The sequence below is a fragment of the Mizuhopecten yessoensis genome, unplaced genomic scaffold (assembly GCF_002113885.1).
Source record: "Mizuhopecten yessoensis strain PY_sf001 unplaced genomic scaffold, ASM211388v2 scaffold6863, whole genome shotgun sequence".
In the NCBI taxonomy this organism is placed as follows: Eukaryota; Metazoa; Mollusca; class Bivalvia; order Pectinida; family Pectinidae; genus Mizuhopecten; species Mizuhopecten yessoensis.
In genome coordinates this window covers 1,363,831-1,383,083 of record NW_018406762.1, presented here as the reverse complement: position 1 = coordinate 1,383,083, position 19,253 = coordinate 1,363,831, and the positions used below count along the sequence as shown (strand labels likewise).

The 19,253-nt window shown below is 35.4% G+C and overlaps 1 protein-coding gene across 1 annotated transcript; it reads left to right on the top strand.

The window, feature by feature from the left end:
* The first annotated feature begins 11,901 nt into the window (after positions 1–11,901).
* Positions 11,902–16,583, top strand: LOC110452778. The gene is made up of 3 exons (XM_021501454.1): positions 11,902–13,541; positions 16,428–16,488; positions 16,542–16,583. The coding sequence occupies exons 1-3, from the start codon at positions 11,902–11,904 to the stop codon at positions 16,581–16,583; spliced, it is 1,743 nt and encodes a 580-aa protein (XP_021357129.1).
* Positions 16,584–19,253: the final 2,670 nt, after the last annotated feature.

Below are 19,253 nucleotides of genomic sequence, written 5' to 3'. Positions count from 1 at the left end.
ATTTTAAGAAAGAGACGTCAGAGCGACATTGCGTGAACAAAACGTTCAAAGCCAACATTGATACAACGAGGCAAGAGGTGAACTCACAAAGGACTAAGTTAAAGGCAGAAGTAGATTCTATCGCGGATGCAGTCCTGTCCGAGTTATCATCTTTAGAAAAAGAAGAATCGATGCTGCACAAGAAAGATATTCAGCGATTGGAGAAAAATGAGAAAAAAAAGAGTTGACGCGTCTGTTTGAAAAGGCGGAACTGACGGATACACCTAGTGTATCCATATTTGAAACGGAAAAGTCATTGAGGAAAACTCTGCTCCTGTATGACGTTAAGATGAAACATGTTTCACCAAAACAACCAAGCTTTGTTACCGGAAGTATCGACCGCGTCCTGTTGAAGGAAATGTTCGGTGAATTACACCACGAGAACCAGTACCGGAAGACAGACATCGACAGTAAACACGTTCAACGTCTCTCTCAGTTTACTGTTACTCAGCAAAGTCAAATATTGAGTATATGTCCCGTCGGCGACAGCCACGCGTGGTTATCAATAGACCAATACCAGGGTCTGGTAATGGTAAACAGGGAGGGTGTGGTCATAGATACAGTAAAACTGGACTTCTGTCCGTACAGAATCAACATGGTCGGGACAACAGACATACTTATGAGCAGTAATCCACATAGTACATTTGTATATAAAATATCACTACACAACAAACAAGTGACAACATTTGCTGACATCAGACCACATAACGCATACGACATCAGTATCAACGAGAGGGACGAGGTGTTTGCTAGTACAGGTACACCAGACATATAGGTACTGAATCAGTCAGGTACGATTGTGAGGAAGGTGACGTGTGGAATGGGTCCCGTTGTGTTTATAACATGTTTGTCGTCAGGAGACATTGCAGTGTCGGACTATATAAATGTATCGATCATAACCAACAGATCTGGTACAACAAAATATAAATGGACTGGTGAACTCAACGACGGTCAAAAGGTTGGTAGTAGGAACCTCTGTAAGATGTCATGTGACAAGTACGATAGACTGTTTGTACCAGACTACATTAACAACCAGGTGTACGTCCTACCGAGAGATAGTACACAGGCCACGTGTCTCCTGGATCAGAAACATGGAGAGATCGGACCTATGGCGCTGGGTGTGGACACGTGTGGGAACGTGTGGATCGGGGGTGGCTACGGTACCGTACACGTCATGAGACTGTAACATGAGGAACGAGTACATGATGATCACTTGACCTCGTGGTAAAATACTACATGACGTAAATATCATCACAAACAATTCATCAATGTCTAAATAATTCCCTCAAATATCGATTCATTTTGTGGAGACATTCGAACAATTGATCAACTGGTGTTAATGACATCTGAAAAACATTTTAAAGTAATAAGGTTTTTGAACCGGCAATGTCACTGATCAGCGAATTAACTAGTGAACTGCACTGAGGGTTTCGTTTTATTAATTTGTGTGCTTATTTCTTGTTATTATTTACTTAGTTTATAAGGATTTATTTAGAAATATTTCATGTCATCTCTTAACGTAAAGATCGAGTACCATAAAGTTAACATATGTTATTACAATTTGTACAATGATGAAATATTTGTTTAAAACATTTTTGCGCAATGTAATAAATCATATGCGCACATGAAAAGGATAGTAAGAGAGAAGAGGTAGAGAGAAAGATTCAGACAGATAAACACTTAATCAATATTTAAGAGTGTGTTGTAATACATTTTTATTATCATTATTATTATTATTTTTAAGACGCACTCCATCATACATATTTTAATTTCTGCCCTTCACAAAGCCGATATATTATCTATATATAATATAATATACATGAGTGATTATCCACCTCTTGTTCCACCATCTCGCCCCAACTTTTCCTACATTTCTTCCTTTTTTTCTTTATGTTCTCTGTTCTGTTCTTTTTATTTTTCTCAATCTCTATCTCAATTCCTCTTTCTTATAAAGACAATGCAATGTACTCAGTAGACAGTCTGTGCAAATTTCTCATTTACCTTTTTGTGTGGGACTGATATTTCTTCTCCTTATATCAATAATCAGTAGATACAGGAATGTCTGAGAATGTCTGATATCATGCACATGGGTATGTGTGAGTACAACGCATGTGAGTATGGTGAAATCATATTCATTATGTTTATACATGGACATGGGTGTTTTTGACATGGACATGAGTTATACAGTATGTGCGGTCATATATAATTTAGTGCAGATACTTTTTCCAGCATAAAGACATAGCAATGATTGAGACATATATATATCACACATATGAGTATGTAAGTTTGTGCTAGTGTGGATAAATATAATCCTGAGAATGTATGTACTCTATGACAAATGTGGACATAACAGATAGGTTTACATATGTATGTGGCAGTATACAAATGAGTGAATGTTTTGCTATTAATTGTTCATGTACATCAAATGATGAAAAATCTAAATAAAAAGTTAAATATAAAAATAAAATAAGAGTGTGCTGCATGAAATTATATGCATTAATAAAAGCTCGTTTCCAAATAATACAAACATCCAATTGCATACTTTTAAATGGTGTTATATTTGTACATTATTTCTTATTGTCTATTCATATAGAAAATTCAATTAAAGTTGAAACTCTAAATAAAGTCTTTTTATTTGTATTACTGCTGTGTCTTTGTATCGTTTGTTATTGATTTGAGGGTAGCAATTAGTTAAATTCAATTATTACCACTGTTACTGATTTAAATATTTGCTTTTAAATGAAATATTCCACTACGCTAATAGTTCCATCCAAGAAATTGGCACCGAAATCGGAGTCCAATTTATCGGACGAAAAGTCTATGAAAATAAGAGATTCCTACGTAGACAGGGAAGTAACTCGAAGCTAGCACTATATATAAAGGTTTTTCTTAATGTTTAGTTCGTATATCAGTGTTCATTTTGCCTAATTTTATTTTTATTTTATTCTATCTTATTTTCATTTCCTGTCCTAATTATTTAAAACATAATGCTTCCTACTTGAATATATATTTCTTTTCGAGAATGTCGTCGTGATATTTGTGAAATCAACTAAATATCTCACATGTGTATCAATGCACCATATTCTATCCTAAGCTGCTTCAATATTTGATGGAAGGGGGGGGGGGTGATTTGGTGCATCACAAATTACCTTAGTTGAAGTGAATTTCTAAACAAATGTTATTTTTTTTTGTTCCGTTTTAGTGTCATAGAACGCACGATCGTTCTACGATTTGCTTGCGATTCCAACATTTTTCAGTCGCAGCTAGATCGTATCCTGGTCGCAGGCCCGGTGTGACTGATTATGCATCTAAAGCGATTATTTGATAAGCGAAAATTCCGTGATCTGCAACAAATGAGGAAAGAACTCATGATCAATATTCCTGTTAGTTTACTGACGGATTAGACAGAGACACGAAGCTACACGAAAAACTAGAAATTAAGTCATGAGTATTTAGATTTTCCACCTTTTTGTCAATATTTGTAATATAATTGTTTACGTCTTTGGTATGTGGACGTCATATGTAAACTATCAGTCGTCTCGGAAAGCGAACCAATACTAACTAGCCAACGAAATTAACAAAAGTGTGAGCGCGAGCTTTCCAGTTTATTCAAAAAGTCGAAACATCATAATACGTTGTCTTTTAGGAGGCCCCTTGATACTCCAGGAGTTACGCTCACTTACGATCTCTGCAGCCGTGGAATGTGTCATAGTGAAATCTAAAGCACGAATGTAGCTGTTTCATTGATTTCATGTAAACAAAAGACCAATCGCTAGGTAGATACATGTCCTTTGAGGATTACAAAGGGGCAACATCCGACGTCAATTTTACCGTTACGGTGCCGCACGACTATTTTATTGTATATCAAAGGCTCAGACTAATCTATTTCTATCATTCAGAAGGTCGCACGTACGGAGACTTCGATGTTGTCATGACATATTCGAGGGAGCGTAACACATTGAGTATCGAGGCTATTTGCAAGGAAACCGTTGAAAAAGATGGGGTTTTTTTTTTTGAAATCCATAATTCCAACAAAAACCTTTTTATATTTATTTATTTGCAAATCAACTTTTAAAAAAAACACTTAAAAGGTGTTCTATCCTTTCTAAATACACTTACACCCAAAGCTGTAAGCCAATTCGTGTTGCGTAACTTTAAGATTAGAAGAGGACAAACTTTAATATTTTTTGGACAACACTTCACTCAGGCCAAGGCGGCCTCTTCGTCATCATTTTTTTCCAAAAATCAACTCGACTGCGTTTTAATTTATTTATTATTTCTAAATGACGGGTATCAAACCCTGTTGTGTATCTAGAATAGGAGAGGAGATTTTGAGGTTACTATAACTTGTGTCCAGTCTTTTCAGTAAAAATTGTTAAAATCAAGTCGATGCTCTAAAGTTCTCCACGAGAAATGAATCTTATTATTGATGTGTTCAGTAAACATATTTTGCGTGCAAAGGTCATGTTTATGTAGATATCTTTAATACCATAAAGCAAAGCAGTAAAAATTGTTAAAATCAAGTCGATGCTCTAAAGTTCTCCACGAGAAATGAATCTTATTATTGATGTGTTCAGTAAACATATTTTGCGTGCAAAGGCCATGTTTATGTAGATATCTTTAATACCATAAAGCAAAGCCGTACTAAATAACATGTCAATGAGATCTTTCACAAACAGACATTACAGACAAGCGGAAAGACGAAAATGACATTGTATTTTAATAGTAATATGTTAACATGATAAAATATCATAAATTGTTATCACTCCCAAATAGATTCACTATCACAGCTAGTACATTATGCATATACAATAATTCTATGTTATCGTTTGTATTTATAGTTGAACGGATAAAAATATAATCACTTAATATCAATAGGCTGTTAATTAACGAATACAACAATAACCAGATATATGTACAGGCATTACCTGTAGGAATACTTTTTGATGGTTGAACATGTTAACAATTATTAAACTAATATCACTTTGTGATGTTTTGCTTGTTAGGATATGTTGTAATATCATAAATTTATATCGTTTTCTTATCTTATAATATACAATCCAATTCACCAGACGAGTGTACAGGCAATGATTATTGATGGTTCAACATATTATAGAAAATTATCAAATATCACATTCTGATGTTTGGATATGTTTTAATATCATAAAATTTATATCGTTTTCTTTTCTTATAATTGATATGCAAAATAATCAGATATGTGAACAAATATTCTTGTATGCAGTATTATTTATAATTGAACATGTGAAAATATCATTAGTTGATTTCAAACCCACATCGTTAAACTAGCACAGCATTAGCAACACGTATGCACAATCCATTTATGTTAACAGTTGTATTTGTGTTTGAATGTGTTACATTTCTAAAATGTCATCAATTTATAGTACTTTTCCATCTTTAATTAATACAGTATTTACCAGATACACGTGCAAGCTTTGTATATCAGAAGTAATAGTAATGCCTGAATATGTTAAAATATCATCACACGGGTAAGTAATAGGTAAAATTATAATGTTTTATTAATATAAACATGTTTTTGTACACTAAAGAGAAATGTTCCTAAACATTAAATATAAATTTATATTAAATTTATTAAGGAAATCAGTAATAAATTAAACTAATTGAGATTTAAAATCAACAGTATAATGTATGACTCACTCCTGTATCAACATGTATGATATGTTTCACACAATGGAACCTTATCACATGAGAACCTTATGATGCGCCAATTTTCGCTGTTTTCTTGGAACCATGAACAATAAAAACAACACATGAATACTTCACAAAAGTGTGTATCCAAGAAATATTTTGTCAACAAAAAGACGTGAAGATATAATTGTGTTATATCTCGCCAAGCATAAATACTCGCGAATCATTGTTATTTATCGTCCAAAATAATAAATCTCGAACCATTGAGTTATACATTGTCCAAAAATATTACTCAGGAATTGCTGCGCTATACTTTGTCAAAATAATAATTCGTGAATCATTGTGCTTTACCTCGTCAAAACTGATTACTGACGAATTGCTGTGTGATACCTTGTCCAAAATGATTCTAGTCGTTAAGTAAAGAGAACTTTCCCCCATTTGATGGGGAGGCAGACAAACTCCTGGCTCAGAGGTTCTTAAAAATGAATATCTAGACGAGTCTTAGCCCACGTAAACCTGTGTATCCGTCTCATTTGAAATGTATACTATGGTCAGTTTCTCTCCCGTCTGAAATGTCGATTAAAAATAGAAAACTCATTTCGCAAGATACAATGTATGATGGTGATAATTATAAAAGAGACGTATTCTATCTTTTTCATTATGTCGTCACAAGTACGCGTGGATAATCTACTCTCTGTGTGATGACATAAATATCTCACGACTAGAACGGGAGACACTATCACTGAAAGACCACCGTGTGTTAACGGCACCAGACATCGGACCACGGAAGCGGAACCATTGTAAATGTTAGCAGCGTGAGGATGAGGTTTTGGTTCATTGGGGTTTTATATTTCTAGGCCTCAGTTAATTGCAAGACCTGGTAGGACACTCCTAAACTACCTCAATTGAAAGTTATTTAAATGAAATCTACATAAAATACTGAAGATATGTTCTAACACCTTGCAACAAATCTGTCTGGTACCAATGAAAGCCGAGGTATCTTTCTTTGTTGTAGCTGAAATTTAAATTATATCGTTATATGAGGGATTATTTGATTGATTTCTGTGGCTTAGATAAACGCCAAATATATGTGATATTGATACAGAAAGCATTAAGCATATGCTTGGCTCTGCAGCAAGTAGACCATTAAAAACATATTCATCATCAACCGTTGTCCATCACACAAAATCTCCGCTTCCGTGGTACCGATATCCGGTGGCGTTAACACACTGTGAAGATGAGAGAACAAATATATTAAGAGCAAAATAAATATTGAAATAGACATATTCTCACTTAATATATGTTTGTGGTCCATTCAACTGTTTTGATTTATAGCAAATCCAGCGTCAATAGTACAGAGAACTCAGAACTAAGCCCAAACGGCACGAAATGCATTCTCTTGGTGACTTCATATCACGACGTTCAATAAAATTCTGCTTCCACTAGTCCTACAACACTGGGTCGCGGGTTCGAGACCTAATTTGGGCAGTCGGCAGATACTGGCTTTCCTCCGCCACCAAAACAAGGAACGTCCTTAAATGACCAAAGCTGTTTATAGGACATAAAACACAAACAAACCAAGCCATACCAAGACGTATTTAGGGGTTTATGCTGTCACACTAAAACAGTATGTAAAAATGGTACTTAGAACTAAATCATTCAATTAATGTTATACTAGAATTAAACACATTAAAAATAAAGACAAATGTTGATGAAAATAAACCGTGTATAAGTACGTATGGTCATCAAGGTGGGTAAATGATTAGCATGGTGCTCGTCAATGTTTGTAGATGGTGGATTGTAACATTCACTAACATCAGAGGTGTTCTCATCTCGAAGCTTTTTACATAGTTTTCACCTATTCGACCTTTTCCTTGTGTCTACGACAGTAGCTAAAGACAACGTAAATGTTATACCAAAAGTGTATAAGCGTTCATATGGTGTAACACATTTCTTCAAAGTACTTCGCTGCCGTTAATTTCCAAATTTCTGTTGCTCACTTTTTTAACTTTCTCTCTCGTCGAACAAATCTAGGACAGTTACCGCATAAGCGTGTCGTGGTTGTCTCCCCTTTTACACTGTGTCGAACGCGTGACGACGGGGAACATTTTAACACTGGGGGAACCTAGCACTACCCCGGCAGATGTGTTATGTCTTTGTGTTTTCCTGAATGTTAAAATCTCCGAGAAAACTCTTAAACCCCTTTCCTACCTTGGACAGTTTTGTCATACACGCACAGGAATGAGAGAATACTATCTCCGAAGTTCCGTTATAGCGTTCCTAACCATTATAAATCCATGTAAGTACTACATCGCTTCGGCTTTATGACCAATTGCCGCTATTTTTTTACTTCAGCATGCAGCTTGAAATATGACAACCCAAATTTGAGAAGACAAAGTTCTCTTACACTTACCACTGTCATAAGTAAAGGATGATATACATTACTTTTTTGCAGTGTGCCTACAAAATCAAATAGCGATTAACATATTGTACCAGCCATACCGTTACAGTTTCTCTAGTCCGCGTATCAAACAAGCGTCGCTGGTCTGGCTGTACACGTACAATAATCTTAGCGGAATTTCGCTGATATATAGCGGTTTATTTCCCTTTAAATGTGAATATTGGTTATTGACGAAAAAAACGAATTTCAAACTTATAACTTGCATCAATAGAATATATACTTCTATATAATACTACATGTATTATGTAATTGCAGAGTCGTGAACGATTTTAACTTTTGTTTCTAAATCGAAACTAATAACTAATGTGTCCATAGTTTAACTACAGAGACAACAAATATCAAGGAATTAGAAAACAAACGAATGTCAAATCGTGAATAATCAACAACCAAACAAAAATATGTTACCGTATTAAAGTAAAGAGAAACGACCTAAAATCAATGTTAACCACTGATGAAAGAGGCAATTATTTTATTTATATGTAAGAAGACATTTAATGTGCTAGTTATGAAACATTAACCTCCAAAATCCGCGTGGTTAACGATAAATTGGTGTCTTAAAATCAGAAATTTGCGAAAGTTCAAGGGGCCCCAATTATCAACTGCACGATTGGTTTTAACTCAAATTCCAACAAGTGAATCTATAGCCTAGACGGTTCCAATCATTGCACGATAAGTTGTTATCAAACGCTTGAATACAAAATTAAAAGGTGTGGTATCATAAAAAAGACGCATAAAATAAAACAAGACCAAATATGACGATTGCAATCTCATATACATTGCATTAGTACAGTTTGTATACGTGATACAAAGATTCTATAAATATAAGGCAGAATAATCTCGGGCTGATGAAATTTATATGTCTCTGATGATTATTTCGGGGGCTAGGCTGGAATACCAGCTCTTTTTCAAATGTTGAATTTTACATAATATAGTTAGTTGGAACGACTGATAAATTTACATAATCCACTTAACAATAAAGCAGACGGATTTACTTATCAGTTAAAAAATATAGCAACAACATCGATAAGCTACAAGTACATGTATCATTATGCTTTAATTTTTCGTCCTGAAAATCCTTTTGCTCCTTTTTTGACGTATTATGTATATAATGTATGAGGTGATCGAGCACGTTCGTTCATATGTGATACCAACTTAGTATCAAAGTTGTCTGAAACAGGGACAAACTATATGTCACGGCATGTTCTTGCATACAGCATGTTATATCAGTGAGAAGTTGTAAGTTATTTTTGGTGCCTCTTTCAAGTTGAGAGAGTGTCACAAAAACATGGAGACTCCTTTCACTTTCAAAAGAATACGATGTTTTTAATATAATCCCCTATGGTGCCCCTTTGATTGTATGTCAAATTTCAAATAATCACTTTTGAAATGCTCCAGGAACCTCGGATATTGCAAATATTCTTAAAACAACTCATAAACTGTATTTTTCTAAACCGGAAGTTATCAAGCGAATCTCGGCAACTTATCTAGGTTATGGAGGCAGCATCGGAAAATTCGATCGAACATATAGGCAGGCACCCTCGCTTCAAAAAATTCATCTATTCCAGGAACCTCGAGTTTTTAATGGATCGCGCTTATTAATTTTTAACCCATATTAAGACGGTGTGTAGGGAAATTTGACATCCCGGCTAATACTATCCGGATTACTACCGACCCGTTAAACGCAAAAACTTAAAGCCCGTAGTGCTATCCCAATGGGCCAAATGGCCGCCATTTTATCCAAGATGGCGGATTATGCAATTAGCAAAGTGACCGTCATTTCTCCATATGTATTAAAATGTTACGACAATGTTAGACAACCTTTTTTTATATTCCTGAAAAATCCGGGATGAATGATGAATGTTTTAAGAGGATCTGACACAGATGACGGCAGTTCTGTGGGTACGTCACGTTATCAAACGACATTTCGCGTCACGTCAAAAACATCACTTACTGTCGATAATTGAAATATTATAACTCATGACGATACCTTTAGTGTTTACGATTAATGTTATATAGATGAGTACTGGTCTATTTTGAATAAAATAATGAGTAAAATGTGTAGTTTATGAACCGTACCATCAATCAAAACGTATCACTTTGGCTATCAAAAGGTTACGGCAAAACTCGTTGGTTAGGAAACAGTAGAGTACTACACCTTGTACCGGGAAGAGTTTAAACCGAAATTAACAAGGAATTCATTTTTTATTTACAAACATTAAAAAAATAAAACCAAAGGGCCATATCAGATAAAAATTTCAATACAGGTGTAAACATTATACTTATTCCGTAATCACATACTTTTATATATTTCAATGGAACTGACACAGGAATATCTTGAGGCCTCAAGAGGGAGGGGAGGGCTCTGGAATGCAAAATCCGTCATAGATTAGTCAATTTGAGATATTTTGGGTTTTCATGTACACGACTAAAACATCGTTATTGGTCATTCTAAATCGTATTATTTCTGAGACACACAGCCAATTCGGAGAAGTTTTGTTTGCAACGATTATATAATGTCTTGTATGTTCATAGTGTTTACAAAATACAGAGTCGTTCATGAGCATGATAAAACATACCCAACATGTTCTTAGAATGCCTTCAGTTTTAACTTTTAACTAAGCAGTGTATTACTTGAGCCAAGTTGATTGCGTGATTCTTTCACATGAGCGAGCTTTCCTGAAATCCATTATACACCTTCGCGAGCAAACGTTCCATTTCAATAACATGCATGTCAAGACGCTGGCGTTCTTTCCTTGCCATCATAAGGATCACCTCCCAGAGCAAACCGAGGAGCCGAAAAAAAATATACAGTATCGGCATAATTGTATTCAAGATTAATTGGCTTTATGTCCTGAACTATCGGCTAACATTAGGACATCTGCCGTTAATAACAAGTCAAAGTATTCATCAAAGCATGTCGTACCAGAAGTATGTTAGACCTTTAGAACGTATCGCAGGTGGTTAAGTTAAATAAAGAAACTGTCCCTTCCAGGCAATGTTTTCTCAACTATAATATTTTGGATGAGGTAGTGTTTTCGTAGTGTAAATCGTAATAATTGTAAATTCCTTTTAACAAGGAAATTTCAGTTGTTCCTCTGGAAAGTTTTTGGAATGCTTTGAACTTTTTCAACACCAGACTCTTACATATTCGACACAAATGTGTCAGATGTTGACATTCAAAAACTGTAAAAGAGCGATTAATGTCACGTACTTTCCTCATTAATTAGCATTCTTGACAGGTGTGTTGATTTGAAAGTTTCCTTTGATTCAACCAAGAGATGAATATATCATAACAAAATAATCAGAATTTGACGGTCTACGACCTACGTTGTGATAAAGCGGTATATAATTATTAATATCATATTATTATTTATGAAATACCACGAAGATGTCAATTTCGAACCCTCAGATCTCTTAACCTAAAACTTCCAGTAACACTAACTGTGATAAGTACCATGAAATTTAGATAATAAGTTCAAGGTCACTTGTCTGCCTCCCTTTAGACTGTTTGATAGTTGTGACATTGTAGCGTTTTGAAAGTCATTTTCTTCTTCTTTTTCTTATAGGCCATTTACTGTCTGTTATCTAACACGGCTCATTTATAATGAACACACTTATATCAGTTTTTGGCCTAAGGCAAAATGTTCGGTATATTGTACTGTCTGTTGGTCAAGTCACGTGATATACCCGTAACAAGGAAGTGTATAGTTATAGTTGTACCGACACAGAAACGAATGGTAGGAACTCACAGTTTGTGTGGAAAGTTTAAACGTGAAAGTACCAACACCATGTCAAGCAACAGATCCGTACAGCATGCCAAGGAACCCGTTACCTACACGTGTGCTTTGTGTGATAGTGAAGACGGGGTACGATGGTATTGTAACGATTGTCAGGAGAATTTATGTGATCGGTGCAAGGAATTCCATACACGCGGGAAAAAAACTAAAAACGATGACGTCGTATCGATAGGAGAGGCTAACCGTCAGGGCGACAAGCCTGTACCAGAGGTATGTAAACTACATCCCGGTAAACTGTGTGATCTTTTCTGCTCGAACTGCAATGCGTTGATTTGTTTGACATGTTTATCTACAAATCACAAACAGCACAACTGGAAACTTTTGGAAGACGAACTGTCTGTCAAAAAGGAACATTTTAAGGAACACATGACAACGATAGCTGACAGAATAGCAAATTTCAAGAACGAGACATCAGAGCGACATCGCGTGAACAAAACGTTCAAAGACAACATTGATACAACGAGGAAAGAGGTGAACTCACAGAGGACTAAGTTAAAGGCAGCAGTAGATGATATTGCGGAAGCAGTGCTGGCCGAGTTATCATCATTAGAAAAAGAAGAAGCACTATTTTACAAGAAAGATATTCAACGATCAGAGAAAAATGCCAAAGAGTTGACGCGTCTGCTTGAAAAGGCGGAACTGACGGCTGCATCTATTATATCTATATTTGAAACGAAAGTGTCATTGAGGAAAACTCTGCCCCAGTATGACGTTAATATGAAACATGTTTCACCAAAACAATCAAGCTTTGTTACAGGAAGTATCGACCGCGTCCTGCTGAAAAAAATGTTTGGTGAATTACACAAGGGACACGTTCAACGTCTCTCTTATTTTACTACTACTCAGCAAAATCAAATATTCAGTATATGTCCAGTCGACGACAGTCACGCGTGGTTATCAATATACAAATACCAGGGTCTGGAACTGGTCAACAGGGGTGGTGTGATCAAAGAGACAGTACAACTGGACTTCTCTCCATTTAGAATCACCACCATGATCAAGACAACAGACATACTTATGACCGGTATTCCATTTGGTACACACGTGTATAAACTATCACTTAGCAACAAACAAGTGACAACATTTGCTGACATCAGACCACATAAAGCATATGACATCAGCATCAACGACAGGGACGAAGTGTTTGTTAGTACAGGTACACCAGACATAGTGATACTGAATCAGTCAGGTACAATTGTTAGGAAGATGACATGTGGAATGGATGGGCGGTTTATTACATGTTTGTCGTCAGGAGACATTGCAGTGTCGGACTATGATAATGTATCAATCATAACAGACAGTTCTGATACAACCAAATATAAATGGACTGGTGAACTCAACAACGGTCAAAAGGTTGGTCGTTGTAACCTCTATAATATGTCATGTGACAAGTACGACAGACTGTTAATACCAGACTTCAATAACAATCAGGTGTATGTCCTACAGGGAGATGGTACACAGGCCACGTGTCTCCTGGATCAGAGACTTGGGGTGATCCAACCTACAGCGGTGGGTGTGGAAACGTGTGGGAACGTGTGGATCGGATGTGACGACGGTACCGTACACGTGATGGGACTGTAATTGAGGAAATGGTGCATAGGGTACCCATGACCTCGTGGTACAATACTGCATCGTGTAAATATAATTTCAAGTCGATTCCTCGATGTCTTATGGAAAATATACCCTCAAATATCGACCCAAACTGAGAGTCAAGGTCTCATCATTGAAGTGATCAACGAATTAACTAGTTAGCTGCGACGTGTTTTTTTTTATTTATTTGTTGTATTGTTATTATTTACTTACTTTATAAGGATTTATTTAGAAATATTCCATTTCATCCTAAGGTAAAGATCGAGTACCATAAAGTTAAAACATCTTATTATAATTTTCACAATAATGAAATATTTTTTAAGACATATTGTCTCCGCGCGATAAGTTATTTGCACACATGATGAGATAGAAAGAAAGGAGAGAGAGAGGGAGGGAGAGAGAGAGAGACTGTCAGACAGACAGACAGACATTCAGACAGACTTTGTCAATAATCAAGAGTGTGATACATAAGACATCTCCTGTACGTTTTGTAACTCTAAAATGATACAAACATCTAAATACATGTTAAATGGTTTTAGATTTGTACATGATTTTTTTATTTGCTATTCATGTATAAAACTAGCTAAGATGTGAAACTCTAAATAAAGCCTTTCTATTTGTATAACCTCTGTGTCTTTTTTATTTAAAATTCAAATTTAATTCATTCAAAATACCAATACGTTAAATTCGATTAACGCCACTGTTAAGGTTGTAATGTATTTCATAAAAAGCACATGTGGGGATGCATTTTTACAGAACTATGATTGTTTGAAAATTGAATGTTTTTAGAGCCGGAATGAAATGGGGAACAGAAGGATGCAGGAGACACGACCTTTACACTGTCAAGCATACGCCGATACTTCCGTCTAAAAACTTCGCACCGAAATTATATCCAATTTAAGGGCCACAAAGTCTATGAAAATGAGAAATGAAAGATTCATAAGTAGACCGGGGAAGTAACTCGAAGCTACAAATATATAACAGATATTACTTCATTTCAAACAAACATAGTGGGAGATTCTTCGGGATTATAACTGGTTCAGTGGTACCGTTTATCAGTCATGGAACATGTCATAGCGAAATCTAAGGCAAGAAGATAGCTGTTTGATTGGTCTCAGGTAAAAAATAACAATCACTAGGCAGGTACATGTCCTTTGAAGATGACAGGTAAGAGACACTTCAAAGCCAGTCAACTTACCGTTACGGTGCCACATAAATATTTCATTGTACGCAAAAGGATCAGACTGGTCTACCACTGAAGGTAACCCCTGGAATATCGAGGCCATGATGTTAGGGAGGAAACCGTTACATAAATGACTTGTTTTCAAAAATTCCAAATCAAACAAAGTTAACTTTTTACAAATAATAACTGATAATAAGATTTCGAAAGAAAGGTAAATAACTCCAGCCAAGGGACATATTATTATTCAATTTTCGAACCTTTTATGCGACTGCGTTGTGATCAAATCTTAAATGACTGGTATCAAACACGGTTGTGTAACTAGAATAAGAGGGAGGTTTTGTAGGTTACAATTACTTGTGTCCAATCTTTGCTGTATACTCTGTAACAATAAAATGTGTTTTTAAAATCAGATTTACAATCAGTTTGGTGCTCTGAATTCTTGATGAGAAATGAATAAGATGCTGATGTGTTAATTACATATATTTTGCGTAATTAAGACTCCAATTAAATACTTATATATCCGACTTTATGTAGATATTTTAAATGTCATCAATCAAAGTCGTACTAAATCACATATCAAGGCGATCTTTCAAAAAACAGACATTACAGCCAAGCGCACAGACGTGATGGACATATGGACGAAAAAGACGTTGTTTTTAGTTTGGGTTGTCAACGGTTAGCCGGTTAACCAAATAGTCGGATATGTATTTACCCTTTTGGGAAGCCCAATACTGCCCTGGCTTAGACCTACAAATTATCCATAGCTGCGACCAAAAAGGATAGTTTTGTAATAAGAACAGTGTTTAAGGTGGAATGTTAGGATTGTTTATGTACTCTATTGTAAAGATTGACAAAGATATCCTGCCAGCTCCATAGTAATACCGAAACAGGAAGCCAGAATACACAGTTGTGAAATATAAACATTTAAAGGTACATGAAGGAACGCGCTTTTACATGCGAGACATAATTATGTTATGAATATAATATAAAGAGTACACACTTGAATGAGCAAGCATGTAGTAAAACGTTTGTCGATCAAATTTTGTTCTAAAGAACGATATTACCACATATGATTTCGAGTACTAATAACTGTAAGTAAATCCTGCCTTACTGTATTCCGACATTTGTGTCAAGGAAATATTCTTACTGAGGTTACAAATAACTATTTCCTTGGTTTAACTAAAATACGCGAGTAAACTATCATGCTAATTAATATATACCTGTATGTATGTGGTGTAGACACGTTTTAAATGGGGCACTTGCTAAACATATAACGTATTGTCGTTGTTTATTGTTTGATTACAAAATTGACCGAATAACCATAACTCCGTCAAACGTGACTGCATACTTGTTTGTGAAAGGCTCATTTGTTTAAGTTGTGTGATGATACCCAAAATGGAGCACTTTTATTTTGTTTGATGTTGCATTTTACTTTTACGCTACAAATTTGAAGTTTTCGTTTAAAATTAATATGTGTTTTGCCTTATGTTTATTGTCAAGAGAGGTTGCAGTATCGGCATGCTATAATAAGAATCCTAGCACGCACAACTAAATAAAAATCGACTGGTGAACTCAACAATCGTCAAAAGATTATGTGACAAGTACAACAGAGTCTTTGTACGAGATTTGAAGAATAATCAAATGTATGTCCTTTGCCATTGGTTACCCATGAAAGAGTGGATTTGGATAGGTGTGGATCGATTATCGCGACGGTACCGTCCCAATCCTGGAACTGTAAAATGATGAAACTAGTGGTACAACAAAATCGAGTGTGTAGATATAACTTCAACACGATTAACCGAAGTATGATGTACAAAAAATCCTCAAATACCGAATCAAATTGTAGAGACTGCGACCTTAATTATGTTAAATGACCTGGGTAATCGGACAGACATAAGTCATTAGAATTTTTAACAGACAATGATCATTAATATGATCAACGAATAAATTGTTGAGTTGGCCTGAGTGTTTTTTGTGTATGTTTTGTTTAGTCTTTTTGTCATTCCAGAGTTGTTTGGGCTACGACCGATGTATTTTAAATAAAATCGTTAACTCCCATGTACGGGTGTATACGTGAATGCACTACGCTGTATTAAATATCGTCGTGATATACATATTGATTCTACAAAGTAACATGCCCTAATATTCCTATAAAGCGGTCGGTATTTGATTTAAAAGTCACTCAAAAATAAGTGGAAACATTATCACATAGATATCGTCGTGATATACACATTGATTCTCCACAATAACATGTCCTTATATTCCTATCATGCGGTCTGTTTTTATTTTAAAGGTCACTAAAATTTAAGTGGAAACAATATCACATAGTTCTATATACACTCTCACACATTCGGAACTCGCAACAAGAATACAATCTACCTTCCTGTTACCAAATACATCCACATGGTTATTTTATATGTATGAAAACCAGATGTATAAAAATTAGTGTGTGAAAGTATTACATGTTGATTGTGTTTACATAAATGAACAATAAACATGTTATAAAGTATAAAAAAAATCGATTTTGAGATAAAAAATATTGTTTAGGGTACTACAACCCTATCTATAAGTTGTGAGCTCATATTTACCATGATTGTGTAGTGCATGCAGTTTATTTTCCCAAACTTATAAGAAATACACCTACCATTTTTCTACATTATTGTTTTACCTTTCTCTTATGTATTGTAACGTTTTCCTATACGTTTTAGTAATAAATCTTCTCTAATCACATATAACGATACAACTTTTAATTGCTTCATTAGGAATTTTTAGAAAAGACCACTGTGAAATTTGAAACATTTTATAAAAAAATTCTAATAATTTCTTTATGTTCCCTTGAAGACAGCTGCTGTACTCTGTACACAAGCATACCCGATAATACGCCTATTTGTAATAAATGTGGAATCTTGATTAATAAATGGTTGGAGATTGAAATATCTTTTGAAATGTTAAATGTAAGTATTAAACGGCCTTCAGTTGGCATTCGTAGTCATGTCAATGAGGCGTGCTAGTTCAACACTTAAATAATCTTCAAACTAAACACTGTGGTACTGCGACGCTGATATTTGGCCTGGGGGTTCAACATTGATGTAGGGAAGTCAACAAAGGAACAAGACGGAATTCGTACCAGTTTCTCTTTATTTGTTTGGGGTGTTTTGTCATGTTCTGAAGTATAATTTTATCATAAAATTGTCCAAATTAAAATGTATATGAAAGTGTTGAAAAATGAAAATGCTACATGTGAAAAATCAATATTTCTATCAACACTATGATATTTGGAAATTGGGATATTGGGAAAAAAGCAGGGGCTACTTTGCAATTCTGATTGCCTTTATAAGATACGATTAAGTTTTGTATGGACCAATATAGAAAACAATGTGACAACAGAATTCCTCCTGCCTCTCTTCTAATTGTATTGTCTATTATATGACGTCTCATTTAGGTGATGTCACAATGGTATTTTTCGATGAACGATGACGGACGTTCACACGTCCGAAACGTTACATGATCTGAACAATTACGGTGAGACTTAAGCAGGAGTAGGTGATATTTGGTGACGTCATAACAATAGTAAACACAAACTGATAACGTATTCGCAATATTAAAAAAATGATGACGCAATCTAAATACAAAAAAATAAATTGGTAGCAAAATTAATTGGTTGACCAGTACCATGTGGAGTTGGTACATGCGAGTTCCTATGTGCGGATTAACACGACCATGGATGGATATTCAAATAAACAGTTTCCTTTTTCTTCCCGTTTTTCTCGTTTCATCTCTCTTAGGATTTCCCCTCTACCAATAACGTTAATAGCTAGGGCTATGTAACTACTGACTATTACATCCTTCCTATTTACAAAATTGATACAGAGGACTGGGTGTGCATACCATGGACATCACATATCATAATTGTGTATGACGTTCGTCCTAATCCTTAAATCATGCAAATATTGGGTGGTCGGGTGGTGCAGTGGATTATACACTCTGCTTCTTTTACCAAAGCGGTCAGGTTTGATTCCGCGATTGGACGTGGAAAGGTATTGACTCAACTGCCTTACTACGTGGGATTTCTCCAGGTACTCCAGTTTGCTCCCAAATTGAGACCCCAACACGCTATCATCAGGTAAAAAAGAGTTAAATATGAGTTTTATTAACTTGTTTTATATTATGAAACAATCCAGTATGCTGACTATCCGCTCTTGACATCCCGGAGGAAAGGATCATTTGTGTAGTCCCCATCATCTCTGACAGAGTCAGCGTCCACAGCTACCACCATGTTTTGTGAGTGTGTTTCTCCGACCGAGGCGGAACCTTTTCTTTATAAAGTGGCGTCATATCTATTACGTGTCGAAATAGACAAAACACGTCAAAACATTTCACACTGACATTATGTATATTGAAAAAGTAAAATACACAAACTGGATTGAGTCACAAGTAACAGCAATATCACGATGGCTCAAATATATATATATATAACAAATACAAAGAGTGTCTAAGTACCTCCTTAGCGTTTACA